At 36.6% G+C, this 22,308-nt stretch overlaps 1 protein-coding gene, 1 long non-coding RNA gene and 1 other non-coding gene across 4 annotated transcripts in view; 1 reads left to right on the top strand and 2 right to left on the bottom strand.

Moving 5' to 3' along the window:
- MCMDC2 (minichromosome maintenance domain containing 2) overlaps positions 1 to 15,321 on the top strand; it is a 32,775-nt gene extending 17,454 nt beyond the window's left edge. Inside the window, exons 10-14 of the mRNA XM_074318361.2 lie at positions 885 to 1,051; positions 1,599 to 1,778; positions 4,578 to 4,720; positions 8,570 to 8,679; positions 14,495 to 15,321. Of these exons, the coding sequence (XP_074174462.1) occupies positions 885 to 1,051; positions 1,599 to 1,778; positions 4,578 to 4,720; positions 8,570 to 8,679; positions 14,495 to 14,661 (767 nt within the window). The 3' untranslated portion in view covers positions 14,662 to 15,321. The remainder of the gene's footprint in view (positions 1 to 884; positions 1,052 to 1,598; positions 1,779 to 4,577; positions 4,721 to 8,569; positions 8,680 to 14,494) is intronic.
- Positions 15,322 to 15,361: 40 nt separating this feature from the next.
- Positions 15,362 to 20,048, bottom strand: LOC141568436 (uncharacterized). 2 transcript variants are annotated; one of them, XR_012491550.1, is made up of 4 exons: positions 19,894 to 20,048; positions 17,308 to 17,416; positions 16,990 to 17,046; positions 15,362 to 16,830 (listed from the first exon to the last, which is right to left on the bottom strand). It is a non-coding gene; the product is annotated as an uncharacterized LOC141568436 (long non-coding RNA). The 2 variants fall into 2 exon arrangements; XR_012491549.2 differs by having other exon boundaries at positions 19,653 to 20,013.
- Positions 17,133 to 17,221, bottom strand: LOC141568726 (small nucleolar RNA SNORD87). The gene has a single exon (XR_012491946.1). It is a non-coding gene; the product is annotated as a small nucleolar RNA SNORD87 (small nucleolar RNA).
- Positions 20,049 to 22,308: the final 2,260 nt, after the last annotated feature.

The following is a 22,308-nucleotide window of genomic DNA, read 5'->3' as shown; positions in this document are numbered from 1 at the left end:
TTAGAAAGATTGACAAGCAATTTTGCCAAGGATGTGGAGAAACTGGAATTGTCATGTATTATTGATGAGAACATAAAATAGTGCACCATTTTACAAACTTTTCTGGCAGTTTCTTTAGAGTTAAATATGAATGTACCTTATGACCCCAGAGGAAGATAAACATGTATAAGAAAGACTCTGTTATCATGAATGGAGAGAAGACTAACTGAAGAAATATTTGAGAGGTAGAATCCTAGTAAATGGATTGAATTCATGGATGGAATGGTTATAAGGGTTGAAGGAAGGATGGAAAGAGACTAGGATTTTTCCACATTTTTTGTTTGCGTTTTAAGTAGATAGATGCTGATATCCCTAATGTGAGTAATGCACCCAGAGCTATTTGAGGAGAAATACTGAATTTGGTTCTGTACATATCAAATTTGAGATATATTTTTCCCTAGTCATTGTAGTTTATATTCTCTCTCAGTCTTTTCCTCTTTCACTCCCACTTAGATAGCCCACTTGCTATTATTTTTTTCCATTATAAAGGAACATTGCTTAATTTCAGCCTCCCTTGTAAGCCTGCACTATATGACCAATCTCCTAACCCTCTGCCTATTCCACCCAGACACTGACCACAATTCCAGCTACGTGCTTTGGACTGCTGGTTCTCATGAAGTCATGGGACATGTAAACATTCAAATATTTTCCTTGCCTCGATCTTTTTATGGAAGATCTTTTTATGGAAAAGCCATCCACATCTCACAAAACAATCAAATAAACTTGTGTCTTTACTGTCTAAATTTTAGACAGTAAAATTCTATGTAATAATAATTGTTATTGATTTGTAGATATACAGACCAAAATTAACTTAAATAACAAATGGGTAATGTTTTTTGACTTAGTTATGGAAAGCAGAAGCATCACAGTATACATCCCGGGAAAGAAGTTTGGGGATGATATTGATCAACAAATGACTTTTCCGGTTCAATGCAGTTTTTGGTCTTTTGTTGATATGGATTCATCTTCAAGGAAAAATATGCAGAAACCCAATACTCTAATTGGTCAGATGGTAAGGTATATGTATATTTTTTGTTAGAATGTTGTTCAGGGATTGTAGCCACAGATTTTAATGTTTTTTGTTGTTCTTAATGTTTTGTTATTAACCCATTTCTATACTTAATTGGGTACTAGAACTAAATAATGCCACAGTTTGAAATTTTTTTGTTTTTTCAGTCATACAAAGCAAGTATCTGCTCACTAGAAATTATTATTTGAATAGGTAGTGGGGGAAGCTTTAATGAATAATGTGTAAGAAAATTCTCAATGAAAAACATTTAAAAAAACTTGGTCACTATAAATTTCCATGCTATTCAAATTCACTTTAAGATATAAATGATAAACGTCTAAGTTTTGCTTTGTCTTGTGCACCTGAAACTAATAAAAAAAAAAAAACTGAAAAACAAACAAACAAACAAATAATTGTTATAATTATAGGTATATAATTTAATAAACTTATATAAATATATGAATAATTTAAATAATTTATAATTATTTCCAAAGTGTTGATGAAAATGCCAGAGTTTAATGTTTGCCTTTTACATTTTTGTTTACTGTAGGATTGCAGTTTGATTCCAGCTAACCTTGTAGAGGCGTTTGGATTATTGATTAACTGTAATGAATCATCTCCTTGCCACCCATTTCTTCCTACTGTGCAACATACTTTAAAGAAAGCCATTGATCCTGAAGGGCTACTTTATGTAGCTTCTAAACAGTTCACAACTGAAGATTTTGAAAAGGTAATGGTAGAAAAAATGATTACCAAGAATACTTGAGCTAATGTGTCTCAATCTAAACAGAACTCTTTTGAGCATTCAATTTTCTTTATTTCGAATTGTTTTATTCCAACTTGCTTCTAACTTTTAAACATTTTAAGGACATTGTATAGAAAATATTTAGGATCATAATTAAATAAAAAACTGAATAAGGACATAGGTATTAAAATGTTGAGTTTATTCTTTGCACCATCTAAATCCTGACAGCTTAAAAACTCTCAATGAAAGGAAAGCCAAAACAGAATATTTCTATAGAAAATTATGAGAAGCTGTATAGCTATACAGTTATTTACATTTTGTAAACTATTCAAAGGGATTTCCTTTATGTGAAAGCCTGTAACGTCCTGACTGTAGGGAATATCTATCATGACTCACTAACTCATTTTAATGTCCTGACATGAAAATGTGTGGCATGTTCAGACAACCTGAGAGCAGATGATATAAATTTAGTAACAATTTTCATAGCTATTAAAGATACTCAAGTGTTTACAAGTGAAGCCCTTTTAATATTAACCATTTAGAAATCTGCCCATGGTAGAGATAAAGTATCTGGGTAAGAGAGATAAAAGGCAGGGAATATCGGGAAGTGGGACTCCGTGAGTCATTTGTTGTTGTTGTTGTTCACACCTGCCTTCCTGAGGCATAGTGCATGGGTAAAGGTTGAAAGGTGAGGCAGACAAAAATGACTTATGGGCATTGTTTCTTCACATAGATTAGAATGGAACAACAATATTGATAACACAATAAGGTCTTTCTGTTTATTTTAGTATATAAGAAAAAAGTAGTTTGTCTCTAGGAATTAACATACTAAATATGTAGATACACTAATGAACCGGAGAAATTTTTACCTAGTTTTTCCCAGAAAAACAAACAAAAATCTGTGGGTTTATTAATTAGTCAGGTATTTACTGAATGTTATATATATATACACACATGAGCTTATTTCCTTGTTTTATATTCTCTCAGAAACATGAATTTTTTACTTTAAGTAGGTTATCATTTAACACATAAAAACAAGATACATGAAACAATTAAGGGACAATTTAAGTGCTAAACTAGGTGAGACTGACTTTAAGTATTTCAGGATTCAGAAAGGAAGATACCACGTAGAATGCAGGACTTGGGAAGATTTCATAGATGAGGTGCGAGTTTCACTGGGACTTAAGGAAAGCTACGAGTTAGATGACAGGAAGGATGGGCATGCTAAACAGAAATGAAAAGAGAGGCAAAGTCATAAAAGTAGAAATGAGTGTACATGGAAAACTGTAAGAAGACCTGTCTGGCTGGAACAAAAAATGTATTATGGAGTCATCGGAATTAAGATCTGGAAAATTTACAGTAAGACTTGAAGCTCAGGCAAAAGAGTTTGTAGTTGATTTGTCAGACTAGAGAGAACAGGCTGGTGTAATAGTGAAAATGATATCTCCAAAAGAGAAATCTGTCTATCAAACAAAACACATTTGATGGGATATGTTGCAGCCTGGGCTCTCCAGGAGGCATAGTGAGATGGAGCTTACTGTGCCATTCCGTATTAGGAAACGCTCTTCTATCCCTACCTGTAGAAGGGAGAAGGAAGTGGGACTGGACCGAGGGAGGAGTTGAGCTGCAATGTAGGCCCAAAGGTAGCGTTGCAGGCCCCACGATGTGCTGTGGAGCTAAAGAGACCCATTGGAGTTCTCCCGCTTTGAACAGAAATAGAGGGGCTTTATAACACCGTCCCCACCTCCACCTCAGTCAGTCGTTTGATATGAGGCAATCCCTGAGGAAGTTGACAACTGGAGGCCAGTGCTGACACCACTTCCGGCAGCTGGGGCGACAGTCCTTTCCTGAAGGGGTACAGGGGGCACATCACTGCACCTCCGTAAAGTAAAACCTAGAGAAGGCTACTGATGTAATTAATAGTGTTATTATCCAGTTCGGAAGGCCCAGAGGGAACTGTGGAGTATAAGGAGAATAAAGAAGACAGGATATGTCCAACCCAGGATATACCCAGATCCTTAAAAAGTTATATTTAAAATATAAATAGTATAGTTAATAGAAACCTTATTGTGGTTAATTTTTCATTTTGGTTCTATGAGTTTAAAAGCAGAAAACAATTAGGATGGTGACAAGTCTGGAAATGATGTCATTCAATAAGGACTTAAGGAACTGGGAATCACTCAGCTAGAAAGAAAAGCACAAAATTCAGGAAATGAAACAGGGGTAATCACTATGCTGAAGACTTATTCTCTCCCCAGACCTTGCTCAGTCTCCGAGGCCCATCTTCGTAGTAGATAACACAGTACCTCCCACATTGCTAGTGTTTAGTTGTGTTCTTTAAAACGAAGGGAGGAAAGGAGGACAAGGTCTAGGGCCAATGAGGGAAAGTTACAAGGAAATAAACTGCCAAAGAATTAAAGCTATTCAGAGGGAAATGAGCTTCTGAGGAGAGCTTCTCTCTCCCATTGAAATGCTCTGAGTGAGCCTTTATTCCACTGGAAGCAAAGACTTGATAGTCCTTCCAGTATATTTCACAGAACATTTCCGCACTAAGAAGGGGGAAGAAATTATTTGGGGTGAACTTTAATCTAGTTCTTACAAGTGAAAGACTATGATTTAAAATAAATGCTCAATGACATTGGGGTGGCTCCAGATACTTAATCAATTTTGATATAAATAGAATAGGCAAACTTCAAAATAAAATGACAATATACTTTGGATTTTTATAATGGAGATTCTATAATAAAGTTTAAATCTCTTAAATTTTTCACACTTTTATTTTAGCTGCTGGCTTTTGCAAAGAATTTAAATGTAGAATTCAGCTTGGAGGCAGAAAGAATAATTCATGGCTATTATCTAGCAAGTCGCAGAATCAGAACAGATTCTGTATGTGGATCAAAACTGTCAGCATCTGCATTAAAATATTTGTAGGTATTCAATGTAAAGTTTTAAAGCCAGTATTAACTTTTAAATGATGTTTAATTATTTATCTGTTTCATTTATTTCTTTGTTTGATTGCTGGTTGGCTGGTTTATAATTTACCTTGTTCTAAAAGAATTTAAGGTGACTTAACAGTTCTTTTTGTTATATTGTTACATCATTTGAATCTCCAATGATTTGTTTTCACTAAATTAATTTTTATTGGTCCCTCTGTATAAGATGTGGCTGAGAAAATTGCACTGATTTCAAATGCAAATGATTTTTGTTTTTAAATGTAGCTGTTTACATTTGTGGGGAAGAAGAAATTTTTCTTTACCCTTTTGGTTTTTCTAGATGGTCTAATCATTAAGTTGACGTAAAACAAATGAACAAGAGAAAATAACCAAATTTAATTACATGTGTATATATGGGAACCCCACATTTGTGAGAGAGTCAGAGACCCCACGTGCATGAGAGGTTCAGGGATGGAAAGTTAAAATGGGTATATATGGCATTCTGAGCTAAGGATGAGGTAAGGCGCCTTGGAGCTTCGGAGGGGAGGAAGGTCATTCACAGGGCAGTAAGAAGAGCAGATGTTCAGTCATTCGATGTTTGCCCTGCCCTGTAGATACGTCATAAAAAGTTATCTCTGGTAAGCACTCTTATTATGGGCCAGGCTCCACATTTAAATTCTTTCAGGGAGAGGTAGAAGTTTCTTGTGAGCTCGCAGGGTCTCAGTTGCCTTCAGCTCAAAATAATCCACATGTCAAAGTGTATATCTTGGGGAGGCCTGTTCTGAAGCCCTTCACATTCCAGGTATTTTGTAACTGAACCTAGAAAAAAAAATCTTAAGTATATTGTTCCTTGTACTTTTAAATACTTTAATAGGCTCATCTATTATTGTTCCTTGAAAAATTCTTTTAAAAACTAATTTTTATTATCAAAGTGAAGTATAGACATAGTATAGAGAAGTCTAAAATAGTAGTGTCCTATTAACCCTACCCATTTCTCTCTCATTCCCATCACTGTTAACAATTTTTGTGTATCCTTCCAGATATCATACATTCAAATACTAGCAGATACAAATATGTAACTTAAATATATGGTATATAGTACACATTTATTTGAATATTATGTATTTTAAATGAATGTTATTTAAACATTATATATGTTATAATGTATAAATATATATTCATATAGATAGATATCCTTTTTGCCCAAATGGAATTACGCATGGTATACTTATTACACTGTCACACTATTAGCACATAAAGAATTGCCTCATTCTGTTCTAAGAGCTGCATTACAGTTTTACTGTGTTGTACTGTAGCTATACCATAATTTAGAGTCCCCTATTAATAGACCATTACTTCGTATGACATAAATTAATGTATAATCTCAAGCAAATTATAAAGTAGGACCAAGAGTAAAGCAATCCATTAAATAAATAAACATCTTCTTATAACTACAATATAAGACAAATGAATGACTGGAAGGAAATGTCAAGTATAGGTCTATAAGAGATAAATACGTTTAGTTAATTTCTCCAACTGTATATTTAGCTTCATAGAGCTGAAAAAATGCTAAAGGTAGAATCAACTACGATATTTTAAAACGGTAAATAGACTTGTATAATGCTTTTCATTTTCTGAAGTAATATTTAAAATACTTAAATCAATACTCAAAGCTTAAAAGCTTTGAAAGTCCTTTTTCTCATGTTTTTTCACTGTAGTAAAAAGATACTTAAACTCACATATCCTCATTTTATATTTGACTATATTGATAAAAAAAATAAAGCAGGGTTAATTTTAATATGTTAACTCTACCTTTTCCCATTGTAGAAATAAACAGTAGAGGTGGAGATAGGGTTTATTGCAAAGTAAATGAACCACTACTCAGAAGAGTCATTAACCTCGAATTTCTCTCCTATTCTATTTCTATAGACCATACCTAATAACACCATCCTTGCTTTGCTCAAGAAGTGGAGCTGAACAATACTCTTCTCATTTCCTAAAAGGCTGTATACATATTCTGTCCTGGTCAACATTTTTAGAAGGAGGTTGGGTGAGACATCAGGAACATGATAATCAAATTTGTAAATAAGCAACTCTGGAGAGATCTTCACAAATTTGAATGATGATCTTAATCTAACAAGACGAAAAATGTAATATCCTCAATTAGGTCCAAGCTCCCTGTACAAGTATGAATGGATAGGAAAGGGTGATGTGGCTTAATATGAAAAAGACTTGAACTGTTATTCTTTTTATGCTTAATATGAGTAAACAGTATAACATGGCTGTTAATAATACTGTGCTTCGGGGTTGCATTAATAGAATATAGCATCACGAGTAAGAAAATGCTAGTTCTGTCTCTCCTCTACTCTGCTGGTCAAATCTCACCTGTAGTACTGTACTGACAAGGAATGTTAACCAAATCTGGTCTCTACGAGAGTAGCCAGGACGATGTGGGGCCTGAACGTTATGTCTCATGACATATGAAAGGAAATAGGAATACTTATCTTAGAGAAAAGGAAACATTAGACAACTAGAAAAGTTGTCTTTGACTATTTGAAGAGCTGTGACATTTAAGAAATATTAGGTTTGTTCTGTAATCCCAGAAGACAAAACTAGGGACCAGTGGGTGGAAATTGCAGTGAAACCAATTTCATAGAACATTTATATAATCTTTGTGATTGAGTTCCAAATTTTTCAGTTGCCTTATTTGAAATTACAAAATCCCTGTGAATTATTATTATCCCCATCTTATAGCTGAGCTTCAAAAATTAAACAATTTATACAAAGTCACACAGCTAGTGAATTCTGGAGACTTAGCTTCGTTTTTCTGATTCCCAAGTCCAGCAGTCATTCAAGTACATTACATATGCCTAATGAGAGCTTAAGTGAGATTTTTCAGGTAATCAAAGGCAGTTTAAAAATGAAAAATAGGGCTGGCCCCATGGCTCAGGCGCCTGGAGCTCCATGCTCCTAATGCCGAAGGCTGCTGGTTTGATTCCCACATGGGCCAGTGCCAGATGGCTCAGTTGGTTGGAGCGCAGGCTCTCAACCACAAGGTTGCAGGTTGCTGGTTCAACTCGTCGACTCCCACAAGGGATGGTGGGTTCTGCCGCCTGCAACTAACACTGGCAACTGGACCTGGAGTTGAGCTGTGCCCTCCACAACTAAGATTGAAAGGGCAACAACTTGACTTAGAAAAAGTCCTGGAAGTACACACTGTTCCCCAAGAAAGTCCTGTTCCCCTTTCCCAATAAAATCTTTAAATAAATAAATAAATAAATAAATAAATAAATAAATAAATAATAAAGGAATGGATTGTTTCATGACTCCTAGTGATTCCTAGGAGAAGCTCAAAAGAGACTAGACAATAATTAGTATGGGATGTTGTAGAGAAAATTCAGTTATCTGATGGAGTATGAACTTTGAGCTCAAAGAGCTCTTCCAACACTGAAATTTCAAGATTCTTTGAGGACTTCAAATAGATGAAGAACGGAAAGAAAATACCAAGGATGTGTCTGTAAGAGACATTTAATTAGGTTAATTTTCCCAACTGTGTATTTATCTGAACAGAACTTGAGTGGAGAGGGTATAGAATCATAAAGATACTAACACTTTGGAAACGAACACTTTGATAATAAGTCAGTATACTTGCTTGCTCTGGAAAAGTCTGTTTAACTTGGTAGGGAAAGAATGCTTTGGAAAAAACCCAAATGTTTTTAAAAGTAAGAATATGCTGATCTTTAAGGTGTGGCTTATATTTGCATATGTCTTGGTTTATTCCTGCCAAAATATATTATCTTTGTAATATCAACATATTTTGATTGGCCTCAATTTTCTTTTCAGAGTTTCCCTATCTGAAGCCCATGCTCGACTGAACTTAAGGAATAAAGTTATTAAAGAAGATGCACTAATAGCAGCCTTATTATTTGAAACATCTCTCACATTGAAATACGGTAATCTTTTAAATTGTTAATGACTACAAATAATTATATTCAAACATAAATATTTTTAGTCTTAAATTTTTTTGTATATTTTAAATATTAGTTTGAAGAACAATAAATTTTTATCAGTTAAGGCCTGTTTTAATTTGACATTTACTAATTGTTTATAAGTAGCATCATCATCTGATATTTCTTATTGTGCATGATTGTTTCTGTACTTGAACTTTTGCAATTTAAAGAATTCTAGAAAAAAAAACTACTTAATACCTGAAATGATTTTAAATTTATCTTCCTTTTAAAATAACATACAGCATTTAATTGTCATTCAATCCCCCAGCGTGGAGTTAGGCGCGTAGCCAAAGAAAATATGATCATCTTGCATGACCACCTTCTCCAAATTGCTACTTATAATGTTATGTCTATTGATAGCATTTTATTATTTGAAATGAATGGCTTTATTATGGTTTTGATAGTATAAACACAAAAGCGCTCCTAATATAAGAGTGAAGAGAGTTATTCTCACAAAGTTCTTTGTTGAATTAGGTGAGACATTAATTTTGATGAGATATACCATGTTCCAAACCAAACTTTAGTTCCAACCCTAGGACTGAAAGGATGTTTTAACACTGACTTTTCTATGTGTGTATGTTTAGTGCTTCCATGTGCTTTAAATTCAATTGATATTATAACTTTTTGCAAATATCCATTAGAATATTAGAACTTAGTTCTATAATTATCTAAATCAAGCATTCCTGACCTAGGATTCATGGATACTTAGGGGCTTGTGAATCCCAAAATTATATGTAAATTTGCACATGTATGTGCTTTATTTATACCTTTTTGCTTAGGGGGATGAATCATAACCTCTAAATTAGTTTTATTTACCAAAAGAGAAAAACCTGGTTCCCAACCAATACTAAGTAAGAGGAAGGATATATAAATATTTTTATTTATAAAATATATTTATTTTTAATTTGCTTTATCTTTGCATTCTTTCTTTTCTATATTTAAAACATATTTGATAAAATCTGAGACACATTGTTTTATGTACCGTAAAGAAAAAATGCTGCCAATTTTACTGTGATATGCCATCAAAATTGTTAAGACACAACTAGATTTCAATAAGAAGACATAAATGTGTGTCTGAATTTAAAAACTATGGTAGACTATGGCTATTTTCACTTGGTAACTTTTTTGTCAAGACTTTTTTTGAAGCATTTAAGAAAAGGTTTGTTGAGGGAGATAAAACTATGTGAAGATTTTTTCCCCTTTTTTTCATAATACATTTCAATTAGGTATATTGATCTTTAAGTCTTAAGCAAGACAATGTTAAGAGCTCCTTAAGTGTTATTTTAAACAGAGCAGGAAAATCATCCCTACTCAGGGATATTTTTCTTGTATGCAAATTAGGTGAATTAGATTTAGGAGTTGGGGAAGCAGGGAAAATTAAGGAAAACTCTGAGGTTTCTACGCTGAGAAAATGAGTGGATCATGGTGCCATTTACCAAGACTGGGAAGAAAGAGAAAAAGGTTTGGGAGATAAATCAAATTATAGATTATCAAGTTTGAGATATACAGAGATATCAGTAAATAGATGTAAGAATCTGGCGTTTAGAAGAGAGTTCTAACCTAGAAATACAATTTCGGAATCAGCAGCAGAGAGATGGTACTCAGCGCCAAGGAATGAATGACATCATCTAGAGAGACCTACACAGAGAACTTGAGGACTGCCCTGAAAGAATCCCAGTATTTTGAAATGGGGTCTAGGAGAATTAATAAAGGAGACTGAGAAGCAGCAGTCAGAATGTAGAAAGAATCAAGTGTAGTGTTACAGAAGCCAAGAAAGGAGAGTGTTTTCAAGAAGTGACCAGAGTGGTCAACTGTATTATGTGCTACTGAGAGTTTACGATTAGATTTGGCAGTCTAGAGGTTGTAGGTGGTCATGGTCAGAGCTAATTCAATGGAGTGGGGGGTTTGGGCAGGGTAGCAAGTGAGGATATGGAGATAGCATACATAGACAACTTTGAGATGTTTGACTACGGACATGAGAAAATAGGGTATTAGCTGGAGAAGGATGTGTGGTCCAGGGTGGGATTTTTCTTTTAAAGATAACAGATCACATCATGTGCAATAGAAACTAATGATACCATAAAAAGAGGGGAAGAGCCAAGGAGTGAAGTCCTTAAAAAGGTGACAGGAGATAGGAAACCACAGCACATGTGGAAGTATTGGCCTCTAATACCATTTCCCCCAAAATAAGACCTAGCGAACGATCAGCTCTAATTTATATTATATTGTAACCGGTCTTACGTAATATAAGACCCGGTCTTATTATAAGACAGTTGTCAATAATTTAATATAAGACCTGGTCTTATATTACGTAAGACCGGTTACAATATAATATAAATTAGAGCTGATTGTTGGCTAGGTCTTATTTTGGGGAAAACGGTATTAGAGGCCAATACTTCCACATGTGCTGTGGTTTCCTATCTCCTGTCACCTTTTTAAGGACTTCACTCCTTGGCTCTTCCCCTCTTTTTATGGTATCATTAGTTTCTATTGCACATGATGTGATCTATTATCTTTAAAAGAAAAATGTAATATAAGACCCGGTCTTATTTTACTATAATTTTTGCTCCAAAAGGTGCATTAGAGCTGATTGTCCAGCTAGGTCTTATTTTCTTCAGGGAAACACAATAGAAGAGTCACTTCACTTTACAGGAGGGAAGAATGGATACAGAATCAAGTAGGTCTGTAGATTTGGTTATATACTCTACACAAGGTCATCAGCTAAGTATGAAAGGTTTGAGGGGAGAAGAATGGAATATAATCGTCACTGTGTAGGACAGAGGAGCCAAGTGTGCTCGAGAAACTCAGCAGGATTGGCAGGCAGTGCAAGTGCCCATTTGAGTGACTCATTTAAAGTGAAACCAAGAAATGCCAATTCCATGTGATTTTCTGCCTAGTAGCCTGAGTGCACCAAGTAAATGGCTGGGTTTATACAGAGTTGAGGTTTTGATAGGTGAGTGTGGCAGAGTGTTGCAGAGGGGCAAGGGAATGGGGGGACTGTCAAAGGAGGGTCTCAAATTGGTTAAAAGAGGCAAGTGAATTGAAGGAGGCAGATTGGAGATCTGTCAGATAGAAGTCCTGGAAGCTGGAAGCAGAGAAGGACATTGAACTCAGGGTTTTCAAGTAAGTTGCTGGTGTCATGCAGGGATCAGCTGCCGCTCCCCACACAAGAACGCAGGATATGGTGAGGCCAAAAAGGAACACCCATGGAGCCATAGATAGGGGAGTCATATTCTCACTGGCGGCTGGGTTGGGGACACAGGAGGCAGGAGCCACACGATCCGCAACCCGCCATCCACTTCTCTCTGCCAACCAACCTCACTTGCTAGCTACAATCCTCGCTTGCTAGCTCAGCCACCATCTTCTTGCCAGCCCCCATTTTGCTGCTAGCGTAGCCACAGCAGTTATATTAGTGGCCAGTGGCTCACTGGTTACAGCTGACGGCCAACTAGCCACAGCTGATGGCCATGCAATCCCAGTTGATGGCCATTTACTATGTGAGCCAGCACCTTTCCACATGAGGCCGAGAGCCTGGAAACTGCACTCCTGGCTTTGTCCCCACACTGGTAATATCAAGTTTCCTGTGACCTTGAGAATATGTGGTGGAAGTAAAGGGGAAAAGATCAGGACACAGGGAGGTCAGGAGTTAAATGGGCCATTCACGTGGCAATTGCTGAATGGCAGGTATTAGGGAAGAGATGGAGACTGTGAGCCAAGGGCTGAGAGCTGGGTGTTGACTCCACTGTGGAAGGGGAAACAGGGATAAAGCCCAGGTGCCAGAGGGCATCAAAGGAAGAAAGATAATTTTATCAAGAGGAAAATGGGCAAAAATGGTCTGAAAGCAGCAAAGGGGCAGCAAGTTGGCACTGATTCTTGTCTTGTGATACTAAGGTATGCGGGGTATTGGAGAAAAAGCAGCTTCACTTTCGAGCCACAAGGAAAGCAGTGTTTGCAGGGATAGCAGGTTTCAGGTAGGGTGAAGCAGTGAAGGGAGCAGTCACGGAGGTCTGCGGCTATTAGTGTTTGCTGATGACAGACAGCTCTCGGAAGGGAGCCACTGACTGCTTGGCTAGCAGTTGTACTCCCAGCCAAACACATTTAGGTGCTCAGTCAATGAATCAATCAATGAAACAGAATTTAAGAGCTTAACTCCTACAGTAATATTCAAAGATTTGGATTAAAAAAAAATTGTGTTGAAATATACATAATATAAAATTTACCATCTTAACCATTTTTAAATGTACAGTTCGGTGGTGTTAAGTACATTCACATCCAATTCCATAATCTTTTTATTTTCCTAAACTGAAATTCCGTACCCATTAAACAATAACTCCCCGTTCGCCCCTTTCCCCAGCCCGACAACCACCATACTACTTTTTCTATGAATTTGAATTCTTACGTACCTCATATACATGGAATCATATATTTCTCCTATTTTGTCTGGCTTGTTTCATTTGGTATGTCTTCAAGTTCATCCGTGTTGTAGCATCCATTAGAATTTCCTCTCTGTTCAAGACTGAATAATGTATCTATATAGTCACATTGTTTATCCATTCATCCATCAGTGGACACTTGGGTTGCTTTCCACCTTTGGCTATTGTGAATAATATTGCTATGAATGTCAATGTACAAATATCCATTTAGACCTTGCTTTCAATTCTTTTGGGTATATACTCAAAGGAAATTGGATTATATGGTCATTGTTTAATTATATTGTTTTCTGTAAGGATTGCACCATTTTACATTCCCACCAACAGCACACAAGGGTCCCAATTTCTCCCTATCCTTGCCAACACTTCTTTTGTTTTGCTTTTAGATAATAGCCATCCTTACAGGTAAGCTGGTATGTCATTGTGGCACGATTTACATTTTTCCAGTATTAGTGATGTTGAGCTTCTTTTCAAGTGCTTACTAGCCATTTGTGTATCTTCTTTGGAGAAATGTCTACTCAAGTGAAAAAAGGGCTGCCTTTTCACTCTGTTGATATCTTTTGATGCACACAAATGTTTTGATACGGTCTAATTTTTCTTTCATTGCCTGTGCTTTTGGTGTTGTCCTAAAAATCATTGCCAAGTCCAATGTCATGAAGCATTCCCCCAGTATTTTTTCTTAAGGGTTTATAGTTTTAATTCTTACATTTAGGTCTTTGATCCATTGAGTTAATTTTTGTCTACCATGTAAAGAAAGAGGCCAACTTCATTTTTTTGCATATGGTATTTTCTCAGAACCATTTGTTGGAAAGACTATCCTTTCCCATTGAATGGTCTTGGTACCCTAGTTGAAAATCATTTAACCATATATTCAAGGGGTTATTAGGTTATATGTAATATGTCTAGTTACGTCAGTGGATTTTAATAATTGAGAAATGTACAATGTCTTTATCCTCGATCAACTTAACCTTTATGAAATATGTATTAGCATTTCCCTACCTTTCAATACCTCCTCCCCTCTACTTCTTCCATCACTATTCAGCTTGAAAACTAATGACTATTTCAATAGATGGCAAATTTAAGTTTCCAAAATTTAAACCTCAAGAGTTCTTCCATTGGTACTGGTACGTTAGTTCATATACTGAAACTGTTTCTGGCTCTCAATAAAAAAAAAAAAAAATTCAGATTTAAATAATGATTATTGAAATACTTTATTAAGTAGGTCAGAACTTAATTTTTAAAACTTTCATTAGGATATTGTTGAAAATGAGATTTCATATTTACCATTTTAAGTATTTCTCATTTACACTTTTCCCTTCTTCACTTAGGGGCCACTGTATTTTGTGTTGCTCCAAATGCACTATTTCCATTTGAACTGTATAATGAAGAATATTTAGAGCAAAGGGATATCTATCTGACTCAGTGCCAACAGCAGCTCCTCCAGTTTATTGCCACCTATGGACCTGGGACAACTATTTTTGCTAGCGATGAATAGGCAATCTGAGGAAAACTTTCTTCGTTCCTATTTCAGCAGTGGAAGTGTGACTTTGAAGTAATAATGTATAGAATGCCATCTTAAATGTAAAATGGTCTCGTCAAATTAATTGCTAATGGAGTTAAGACTAATCCAAATCTCAAAGCCAATAGCAGTAATTTAAAACTTAGAAGAAATATTAAAAATTCTAGTTAGTCCCGTATACCAGTGGTCAACAGATAACGCGCATGTATGTTGCAAGCTAAGAAATGTAAAAAAGGTAACTTTTATGTAGTTTCCTCAATTCGTCACAAGATGGCAATAGCACTTTAAATGAGTACCTACAAAGTAAACCATTTTTTCTTGCACTTGTGAACTTGACAAATTGGTAAAAATTTATATAACCAAAAGCCTCAAATTTAAGGACTGTTCATCCTTTACTAGATATTGACATGTCCATTATATGTTTTTTTGGAAGCCATAATTATAGACTCAGAAAAAGCCTTGGAAATTTTCCATTTTTTATAAGCCAGGTGAAACAAAAAAAAAGTAATTTACATCAAATCAAGGAGCAATAATTAGCTCTTTAAATCTAGCCAGTTACAAGGAAGACACCAAAAGTCAAAGAAACCAATTTGCAAAGCCAGTCTTCATTTTTGGAGGGAAGATAACTGCTTTGAAAAGGGACACCATGAAAAAATATTCTTGTGCAATTTAAAAATCCTTTTCATTTTTCAAAGCTTTAATCATTTTACCAAAAGAACAGTCATCACAGAATTGCCACCTTACTATTCTTCTTACCTTATGATTCTTTTACCATAAGGTACACAGCTAATTCTATAGGACTTTGACAAGTCACTATTTTCCTAGTCATTTGACAGCATTTACTGAATATCCAGTAGTGCCAGACTAGTGTTCAGTTACCAGTAAGGCAGTTTTTAAAAACAAAATACGTATTACAACTTTACACCAAGACCTTATTATGTCTTATTTTAGATTATATATTTTCCTGGTTCTCTACGAAGGCAAAGCATTTCTGTTTTATACTCAGATCCATAAAATTACCTCCATTTTACAACTGTAGTGTTATGGTTCTGTTGACAAAAAAGGACTATCAAACACGGGGGCAATGGTTTTCAAATGTTGCCTCTGATGCAGTTACATGTTGCTGTACATTTTAGTTTCTTTCCGTATTAAAATTATAACCCTGATAAAAAGAATGTCTTCTCCGAGGTAGGAATTTAGTTTTAGAATTCTTACAAATTTTCAACTTCTGGACAGACTGGATCATCCAGTTTCTCCCTTAAAACAGTGTATTACTTGTACTAAATCTGGGGTTACTTTTTTGTTCAAAGGTAAAAACAAATAAAACGTGTAGGTCCCAGGCAAAACCTTTATTTGTAAGTGGCAATTCATTTAGGGAATTTGAGATTCCAACTACTGTTCCCCTTATCCATGGGGAATACATTCCAAGACCAGTGGATGCCTATGAAAGCATGCGTATTACCAAATCCTACATATACTGTTTTTCCTATAAATTAGGCACAGTAAGAGATTTAACACTAAAGAATTATAAAATACTGTATTAAGATTACCATGAGACTACTAAGTGACTCCCGGGCAGGTACTATGCAGCATGGGCACACTACACAAAGATGGTCCATGCTACTCAGAACAGTGCACAATTTAAAACTTATTTCTGGATATTTTTCATTTAGTACTTTCGGATTATGAGTAACAGGATGGGAGGGGAGACTATTGTACTATTTGTCAGGTCTAACAGCAGATTCTGAAGGGGAGGCCAGCAGTTTGTGTGCAATGGTTAGGGCCTTTCCAGAAATCCTCTAAGGCAAGCAAAGGTATGCTAGAAATGTCTCCCCAGCTGCCTGACACCTCAAAGAGAATCACTATGCACAAAGGAGCTAGCCACTAACGGGAGAACATACTATCCCTGAAGTATGTTAAAAACAAATCTGACTAGTGACTGAGAATGGAGCTGTGTAACAATTTGATGTTTTTAAAAACATTTTATTGCTCAGCAATTGAAAGTATTCAAACATGTTATTTTCTACATAATTTATGATCAATTATATAAATTAATATTAAGTAAAATATTAATTTTCATAATTTGCTCAAATTCATGCCTTCTTGACCAATTCATTTTTCCTTCCAAAATGTTACGTGCCACCTCTGAAAAAAAATCAGAAACCAACAGTGAAAACCATTCTGTACTCAAACGCACAGGAAATCATTCCATTAACACAAAGGCAACAGGAAATGGCTCCAGCCCTTTAGTTTATTAGATACTTTTGAATTAACAGATACGGTTGCCTGATAAATCATACTTACCGGAGGCAATGACTTTTTAAACCACAGCTAAGGACTTGCACATTCATCTTCGGCTACCTATATGATGAAAAAGAACATTTCACCATTTTAGTAAAAAAAACTGCATTATAGTTGAGTAATTCACATTAATTTCAACATAGATTACTGGCATCTCAGTCTTAAAATTATTTCTTCAAAGAAACCCTCAGCTGGGTAAACGGCAAAAAGTACTTTAAGTCATCACTGTGCCAGTTATTAAACCTACCAAAACATATTCAACATTTTCGGTACTATTTATTCTTCAGGAACAAAACTTATGTAAAAAAGCACAATTCTAACCTTTTGGTACCTTGTTACAGTTGTGCTCCTAGCAGTTCAGTCATCTTAAGTCCTTGGGAAACATTCGTGACAACCTTCATTCATCTTCAACTCATAGGCTCTGTTGCACCTGGAAATCAAGTATTTTATTGTGAATTTGTAGTTGTACTTGCACGTGTTTGCTTGGCATCTTTTATGTAGGAAACGGTCCAGTAAGTTTTTTCATACTCATCAGGAACCATAAACAACCATACCAGTAAGCTTCCTGACTCCTAACCAGTTTTTTAATAAAAACTACCAACATCAAGACCACATAATGGAGTAATTTTGTTTTTTTAACATGTCTCTAATGGAAGAATGCACTTGCTGCTTAATTTTTTTAGTAGTTAATATCTGCAACCCCAAATTTAAAATATCTACAATGATTTGAGAACGTTACTCCTTTTGATTGATTAGGCCCTAATAATTCCACAAATGATCTTTCCAAGATGGAAATGAATTCATTAAGCATGGGCAGGAAAAATGGTGGCTCTGATGTTCCTTACAGTGGCAGTATTGATTTTAAGACATGATGGTCCTAATGAGTACCCAGCCATTGCTTTTCTGTCTCAGAGCCTAAGGATGAGGTATGAGCTAGGTTAAAGGTTAGATATATACAACCAAGTGTGCAGACCTCCAACTAAAAGCATTACAACAGCAAATCTAGTAGTTTTGAGAGCAGTCACACATTTTGTTGGCATCATTATTGGACACAGTCCAGCAGGATTAAGTCCCAGGTTGCCTGAAAGCACACTTAGGTATTGCAAAGGCCATGCCAGGGCCACCAATCAGGTCCTCCAGGAGGATAAATCATTGAACCAGACAGCCATTGGAAATGATTTATGAAGACATCAAATGTTGGACCTTGCAAAACAATTTATCATTTTCAAGTCTTGAAATGCTGAAATATTTCACATAATCAATATCAGAAACACAGACTACGTATTATGAATAATTCCAACTTGGAAAATTTCAATTTATGATTCATGGGAACTACTGACAACTGCTTGCACAATCCCATTTGTGTAAAGCCTAAAACTAGAAAACAACAACAGTATTTAGGGATATGTATGTGTAATAAAATTGCTATCCATCCCACTCCCCTCAAAAAATCCAAGAGACTAGACAGCAAATCCAGATTGGCACCTCAGATGGAAGGGAAGGGGGAAGGAATAGGAAAGCAATACTATGCTATCGGCATTATTCCAGTTATTAAAGGGGTCGGTATTTATTATGGATTGTATTTATTATGCTACAGGACTTACATGCATTAATATTTTTATCAAACATTCAGTTTGTACATAGGATTCATGCCACTTAGGTCTCAAAAATAAGGATGATTGTAATACAATATAATACTTTAAGCCATCATATTTGCCCTGTTTTGGATGAAGCAACGTGTTTCAAATTTGGGTAGAGAAAAATACCACAAGACTATTATTACTAAGTCTCATCAAAGAGGTATTCATTTATAACATGTTTTTGAATAGGTAACATGTTCTTTCAGTCTCGGTCTCGCAGCTGTTTACCAATTTCTTCTGTTTTATGTCCAGAAATACACATTTCTATGTAAACGCAAGCATCTAAGGGTATACACTGGTACCTCGGTTTTCGAACGCAATCTGTTCCAGAAGACCAAGTTCTGAAACGTTCAAAAACCGAGGTGCGGTTCCCCCATAGAAAGCAATGCAAAATGGATTAATCCGTTCCAGACCTTTAAAATCAACCCTAAAACTGCAAATTTAGCATGAATTTTACTATCTAATGATACCATAGATTCATAAAATTTACGCCCTTCATAAACCGAAATGTTCGTCAACCGAGACATTCAAAAACCAAGGTACCACTGTATATAGCAGGCATTTCGGCCTAAGGGCCTTCTACACGGTACATATTACTTTTCAACTTCAATACCACGTCTTTAGAGCCTATTTACAAAGGAAGATTCAGGAACAAATGCCGGCCAAGAGTTCTACTGTATCAAAATCAAAACTGTTAGTAAAGTGTGCGGTTAACAATTTTAAAATCAAACACAAAATACAGTTAAGGCTGTCTTAATATCTAAGAGAATTCCTTCCCAATGTATAACATGCTCCCCACCACGGATAAGGCGCCCATTTAAGGGACCCTGTTTACCGTACAGGCCACACTCAGAGGATACAAAAGGGCTCCAGCGAAGGTCTGAAAGGAACACGGAGCCACCGGCCGTACCTTCCGGCCGTCTCGGAACCAATCGAAACTGAGGCCCTTAATTAGTTTCTGAGCTGAGAACAGTCGAAACCCACGTTTACTAAAGGGTCAGCTAACACTCGCAGGTGGCAACTCACAAAATGCGACTAAGCTGATGGTGCGGAGGAAAGCCGCATCAATCCGGGGTGAGGGGAGAGGAAGGTTGCCTCCTGGGCCGACCGTTTCGCTGCAGGCAGCAAAGGGACGGATTCCACTGGAATGAAGGCCTGGGGCGCCGGACCCAGACGGCGGAGAGGGTCCCGGGCGGGCGTGGGCTCCAGGACGGAGTCGGAGTCCCAGTAGGAAGAGAAAAGGAACTAAGACTGCGGGGACTCCCACCTTGAAAAGCCCGGCGACAGGCCCACAGGCGCTGCCGCAGGGGCCGCATGGGTCACATGGCGGATGCCGCTGCGAGGACTTGCCACGTCGGTGGCCGGGCGGAAAAGAAAGATTCAAGGCCGCCGACCGCTCTTAGGTGCTGCGGTTGGCCCCGCCCCTTCCGGGGTATGGGCCCGCCCCTGAAGGCGGAGCGAGAGGCGTGGGGCGGGGCCCGACCTGGATCGTCTGTCGGCTCCTGGGCCTTTGGGCCGGAGGTGGCGCGCTAGACCTCAAGTTTGTATTCGAGTGGCTTTTGGAACTTCCGTAGAGGTTTTCAAGGCTCATGAGGGCCTCACCTAGAGCTAATTCACTGAGTATGTAAATGATTAACATACCAGTTTGTTACGTATCCGAGCGAGCAAACTGCTCTAAAACGAGGTTCCCCTTCCTAGTATGTTATATTTGCTTGGTCTTCTACTCCCTCACATGGTCCGGTGCTTAAAGAACTGCTGGGATTGAACATCCCAATATAGAGTAAGGATATCTGGTATCGACCCTTCACGCATACAGAAGAACCGGTTGCCAGTAAAAAAAAAACTGTTATGTTTTCCCTCTATTACAGTGATAGCTACTGTTCCTATATTTATTAATAATAATTGAGGGTTAAAAAGGCATTAATAAAGCAGTCACCTGCCTTGTTTATGAACATGTAATTTGCTATTGATTTTCGTGCTTTGTGTTTTACAGGCAATACCTTGCTTTATCGTGCTTTGCTTTATTGTGGGCCACAGATGTGCATTTTTTACAAAATGAACGCAAGACCCTCCACCAGCAAAAAGAGTATGACTGACTTTATTGTGTGGGTATGGAACCCCATCCGCAGTATCTCTGAGGTATGCCTGTATCACTGTTGTTTCTCTCTGTTATTATATATCGTGTCCTGGCTGCAAAGCACTAGGCTTAGTGCTGGAGAAGACAGGCTGATGATCTTGTTACAAGAAAAAATACATATACACGCATATAATTAAACAGTTGCATCAGTAAAAGACATATCATCTCTCCTTTAAAACTTGGACGTCTAAGAAATTGATAGAAAATTCAGTACAAAATATATTTGCCTCAAAGAAACCTGGTATGAAAATCTAAACCTAGCAATATAAATTGTGATTGTACTCATTTACCAAAGGATTCCTCTCTATATAAAGCTTTTGCTGAATGCTTTATAGGGGTTTAAAATTATTTGGGGCCCCAAGTGGACACTGTTTCTTCTGTCAAGTAGTGGCTTGGGCCTAAGCCTGCCATCACAGAGTCCTCGGTGAATATTACTTGTACAACCTAATTTGGCAGCCTGGGCAGCTATCTCCACCAGATGTAAGCCTTTGCCTACAACCGGGTGGGCAGGTGTGGGAGCCACCATTACTGAAAGGTGGAGAGGAGGGTTTGAAAATTAATTCTCATTGGCTTAAATTGAATCATACAGCACGTACTCTTTTTTGTCTGACTTCTTTCACTCAGCGTAATTATTCTGAGATTCATCCATGCTGTTGTATGTAACAACAGTTAATTCCTTTTTACTGCTGAATAATATTCCCATATTTGAATATACTACAATTTATTTATCCATTGACCCATTGATGGACATTTGGATAGTTTTCAGTGCATGACTGTTACAAATAAAGCTGCTATGAATATTCATACATAAGTCTTTGTAGGAATTGTGCTTTTATTTCTCTTGGTAAATACCCAGGCATGGAATGGCATGGTAGGTGTATGTTTAACTTTGTAAGAAACTGCCAAACTGTTTTCCAAAGTAGATGTACCCTTTTACACAGCAGGGCTTGAGTGTTCCAGTCATTTCACATTCTTGCCAATACTTGGCATGGTCAGTCCTTTTTTAATTTTAGACATTCAAATAGGCGTGTGGTAGTATTTCATTGTGCTTTTTATTTGCCTTTCCCTAAAGGATAATGAGCATCTTTTTACATGCTTATTTGTTACCTGAATATCTTCTTTAATGAAATGTCTATTCAAATCTTTTGCCCGTCTGAAAAATTGAGTTGTTTGTTTCCTTAAAATTGAGTTTTGAGGGTTCTTTATATAATGGGGACACAAGTGCTTTATCAGATATCATTTGCAAATGTTTTCTCCTATTCTATATTTTGTCTTCATTCTTTTAACAGTGTCATTCAAAGAGAAGTTCTTAATTTTGATGAAATCCAATTTGTCAGTTTATTTTCTTATATGGATTTGACTTTGGGTGTTATGTCTAAGAAAGTTTACCTAATTCAAACTTATGGAAAATCCTTTTTTTTCCCCTAGCCATAGGCCTACTGAATTATTCCTCAGGAGAATAAATATGTCCTTTTCAGGCTCATCAAATGACTGATAGAAATCAAAGATACATTTTGAATCCCTCACTAGCTATGTCTATATGGA

This window comes from Rhinolophus sinicus, chromosome 7 (assembly GCF_057876585.1).
Source record: "Rhinolophus sinicus isolate RSI-liver-muscle chromosome 7, RSI-T2T, whole genome shotgun sequence".
Classification (NCBI taxonomy): Eukaryota; Metazoa; Chordata; class Mammalia; order Chiroptera; family Rhinolophidae; genus Rhinolophus; species Rhinolophus sinicus.
Note: the sequence above shows the minus strand (reverse complement) of the source record. Positions and strands in the feature narration are given on the sequence as shown.